At 38.1% G+C, this 4,057-nt stretch overlaps 1 protein-coding gene across 1 annotated transcript; it reads right to left on the reverse strand.

The window, feature by feature from the left end:
• Window positions 1-1,720: 1,720 nt before the first annotated feature.
• LOC138987848 (large ribosomal subunit protein uL30) lies at window positions 1,721-2,539 on the reverse strand. Its single transcript, XM_070370054.1, has one exon. It carries the CDS (start codon window positions 2,517-2,519, stop codon window positions 1,773-1,775), a length of 747 nt encoding a protein of 248 aa, XP_070226155.1. The 5' UTR covers window positions 2,520-2,539; the 3' UTR covers window positions 1,721-1,772.
• Window positions 2,540-4,057: the final 1,518 nt, after the last annotated feature.

Here is a 4,057-nt window from a genome sequence, read left to right on the forward strand (position 1 = left end):
GAAAGCCTCTAGAATCTAGACTCAACTTTGCAGGTTCAGAAATGCACAATTATTTAAACACTCAAGAGATTATGAGACTCTGAGAACTGAGCTGCACAGATCAACTTTCACAAAGCTATTAAACCAAAAATAAAATGTCTAGATTTGTTTAATCTTCTTGGAGGACATAGTAGAATAATAATTCTTTTTTTAAATCATGAGTTTAAATCTCAACTGAATTCACAAACTTAAAAATTCCTAACTACTCTGATTTTGGTATTCTTTTAAAAATGGATTATACATATAAACTTAATAATACATATAATACATATATAATACAATATAATTATTATTTTAAAAATGGATTATACATATAAACTTAATAATACATATAATACATATATAATACAATATAATAATAATTATATATATATAATATATATAACATATAATACATAATAATACAATAATACATATAAACCTATATACATATAAACCCCTCTAGGGTTGTACAAGGATAGTATACACACACACACACACACACACACACACACACACACACACACATACATACACATATATGGGCTTCCTTGGCTCAGATGCTAAAGAATCTGCTTGCAATGCAGGAGATGCGGGTTCGATCCCCTGGAACAGGAGAACCCTTGGAGGAGGGAATGGTACCCCACTCCAGTATTCTTGCCTGGAGAATTTCAGGGACAGAAAAGCCTAGTGGGCTATAGTCCATGGGATCACAAAGAGTCAAACATGACTGAGCAACTAACACTTTCATAGATATATATGTATGTATATATGTGAAGTGAAAGTCACTCAGTCGTGTCCGACTCTTTGCGACCCCATGAACTATACAATCCATGAAATTCTCCAGGCTAGAATACTGGAGTGGATAGCCTTTCCCTTCTCCACGGGATCTTCCCAACTCAGGGATCAAACCCAGGTCTCCCGCATTGCAGGCAGATTCTTTACCAGCTGAGTCACAATGTAGATATATATTACTATATTTATGTTATGTACTGCTGCTGCTGCTGCTGCTAAGTCTCTTCAGTCGTGTCCGACTCTGTGCGACCCCATGGACGGCAGCCCACCAGGCTCCGCCGTCCCTGGGATTCTCCAGGCAAGAACACTGGAGTGGGTTGCCATTTCCTTCTCCAATGCAGGAAAGTGAAAAGTGAAAGTGAAGTCACTCAGTCGTGTCTGACTCTTAGCGACCCCATGGACTGCAGCCTACCAGGCTCCTCCATCCATGGGATTTTCCAGGCAAGAGTACTGGAGTGGGTTGCCATTGCCTTCTCCGACGTTATATACTATTATGTATTAAATATATGATACACAAATGTATGCTCTTTGTATATACAGAATTTATAAAGTATACTATCCTCACTCTACATCAGAGATATTAAGTTTAAATATATAAATATGTGTTTTAAAAAGAGTAACAAATACACAAAGTAAATATATATTTGTATATCATACATTTAATACATTTAATATATATTTTAATATAAACAAATATAATTCCCAATGGTTAAGTAACTTAAGATTTACTATGGTTTTCTGCTATATCTCAGGTTCTATTCCAGGAGGTAGAGATACAGCAGTATACAAGGCAGAAAAGGACCTTGCTTACTTTTCTGGAGCAAATGATAGAGGAGATGGAAAATAAATGGTTAAATCAATGAACAAGATGATTTCAGGTTGTGCTAAGTATTTTTTTTTTTTTCAATTTGTTTCGATTGTTTATTAACCAGATTACAATAATAATCCTGGTAGATACCTTAGTTCATCCTTCTAATAAGCCTGTTGATCTGGTCTTCCCTGTTGCCAGCATCTCCACCTTCTACAAAATGGGTGGTCTTTTTCTTCATTCCACCTCGTGGAGAAGACAATTTAAAGGGCCACAGGAAGTTGTTTGCTTCTTTGAAACGTTTTCCAACGGTATAGATCTCATGAATCAGATCCTCCATGCAGATGATTCCATATTTCCCAAGAGATCGAGCAATCAATGCGTTGTCTGTCAGGGCAATTCGCTTTTTGTTGATTTTGCCGTAACCACGCTTGTAAATCAATTCATTTACAGACTTCAGATTTGGGTACCCCCATGCAATGTATGGCTCCACAATTCTCAGCATGTTAATTGATGCCTTGTTGAGCTTCACAAAGGTGCCGTTGAAGATCTGCCGGAGGCGAAGGAGCTGCAGCACCTTTCGAACCTTTGGGCTCACACCATTGATACCTCTGATCCTGATGACAAACGCCAATTTGGGTTCCGCGGGTACATAGAAGTTACCGGCTTTTCGTGCCATCCTAGCCATTCGAATTTCAGTTCTGTACATCTGCCTGTATTCCTTGTGGTAATGCTTAGCTTTTTCATAGATAAGCTTCCTCCTTGCCTTTCGAAGCATCTTTTGGGCAAACTTCTTTCTCAGTCGCTTGATCTTAAGCTCTGCGAAATTCTTCCGCTTTTTCTTAAGGGTTTCTGGCACAGCAGGAACCTTCTTTTTCTTCTCTTCTGCACCCTCCATGGTTCCAGCTGGGAAAGAGCAGGTTGTGCTAAGTATTGCACAGACAATAAAACATTGTAATGTGATAAGAGAAAATCAGATGGGGAAAACACTACTTCAAACTGGAAGGTCAGAAAAGACAACTTAGAAGATATGACATATCTAGAGATCTAGATATTATAGAGAACTTGGACACAGTTCAAGTTCAAAACTAGGCAATTTTTTGAGTTGAGGGAAATAACAGATTAAAAGTATGCTTTAGAATTAGATTAACAGACAGTACCTGTATCAGACAGGAAGGAAAAAAAAAATCAAAGATACTCCATAGTTTATGACTTGATCACCTCAACAAATAAGGACTCCATTTGCTGAGAAGGAGCAGACTGAAGCATGAAAAGTTTATCAGTCACATTTACTTTGAGATATGTATTACCCATCTCAGCAGGAATGATAAATAGACAAATGGATATATAAAGCTTTAACTCAGGGCTAAAGTATCATCAGAGTATAAATGATATTTAATACCATGGGTCTGAATGAGATCACCTGGAAAGACCCTGATGCTGGGAAAGATTGAAGGCAGGAGGGGAAGGGGACACCAGAGGATGAGATCATTGGATGGAATCACCAACTCAATGGACATGAATTTGAGTAAACTCCAGGAGTTGGTGATGGACAGGGAGGCTTGGTGTGCTGCGGTTCATGGATCACAAAGAGTCGGACACAACTGAGCGACTGAACTGAACGGAACTGAACTGATATTTTAAAAAAAAAGAGTGCCAAGTATCAAGCCTCAGGGAATCCTGATATTCAGAGAGTACGAAATAAAAGAATCAGCAAAGGAAAAGAAAATTAGACAGTGAGTTGGAAAGAAACCTGGAGAGGACTGCGTCATAGTATTAGAATAGAGAAGGCCTCAGAGGGAGGAAGTTGAATATGGATGAGAACACAAATGAGGTTAAGACTTACAGTTGATTCGGCAAGATGGAGTTCATTGGTAACAAGAACAAGAGAACTGGCATTGGTATGGTGAGGAGAGAAATCTACTTGGAATTATTTTTCCCATTTCTAGAAGATTTCTGTTTGAAGAACCAGAATTGAGCAAGTAAATGTCCAGAACTCCCTTTCCCTTACAAACCCGGAGAAAAACTCTCAGTATCAACCGATCAATTTGTCCTCCAAAGCAGTGTTCATTCATGCCAAAAGTGTCATATAATTGTTATGCTGAGTTGTCTTTCATAATATTTTAGTCATGTCTTTCTGACATGGTCACCTGGATAAGTTATGACTGATACCCCAGAACATTAACAACTGGAAATGGGGGTTTCTTTATTCTCATCAGCAATGTATTCAAGATGAGTTACTTCTGCAGATGGTCAAATTTATTCATTTGATGTTGATTCTTACTTGCCTCTATTTCAGATGCTGACATTAACTGAATGAATTCCCAAATACTGATGCGCTCTCTATTCAGAGCATGCAGCTGAAAGTAAAGAATTCTTGACTTTGGGGGGCCCTATTCCAGACAGAAAAGACATTGAGTCTTTTTGACACTTGCT

This window comes from Bos mutus, chromosome 5, assembly GCF_027580195.1.
Source record: "Bos mutus isolate GX-2022 chromosome 5, NWIPB_WYAK_1.1, whole genome shotgun sequence".
Classification (NCBI taxonomy): Eukaryota; Metazoa; Chordata; class Mammalia; order Artiodactyla; family Bovidae; genus Bos; species Bos mutus.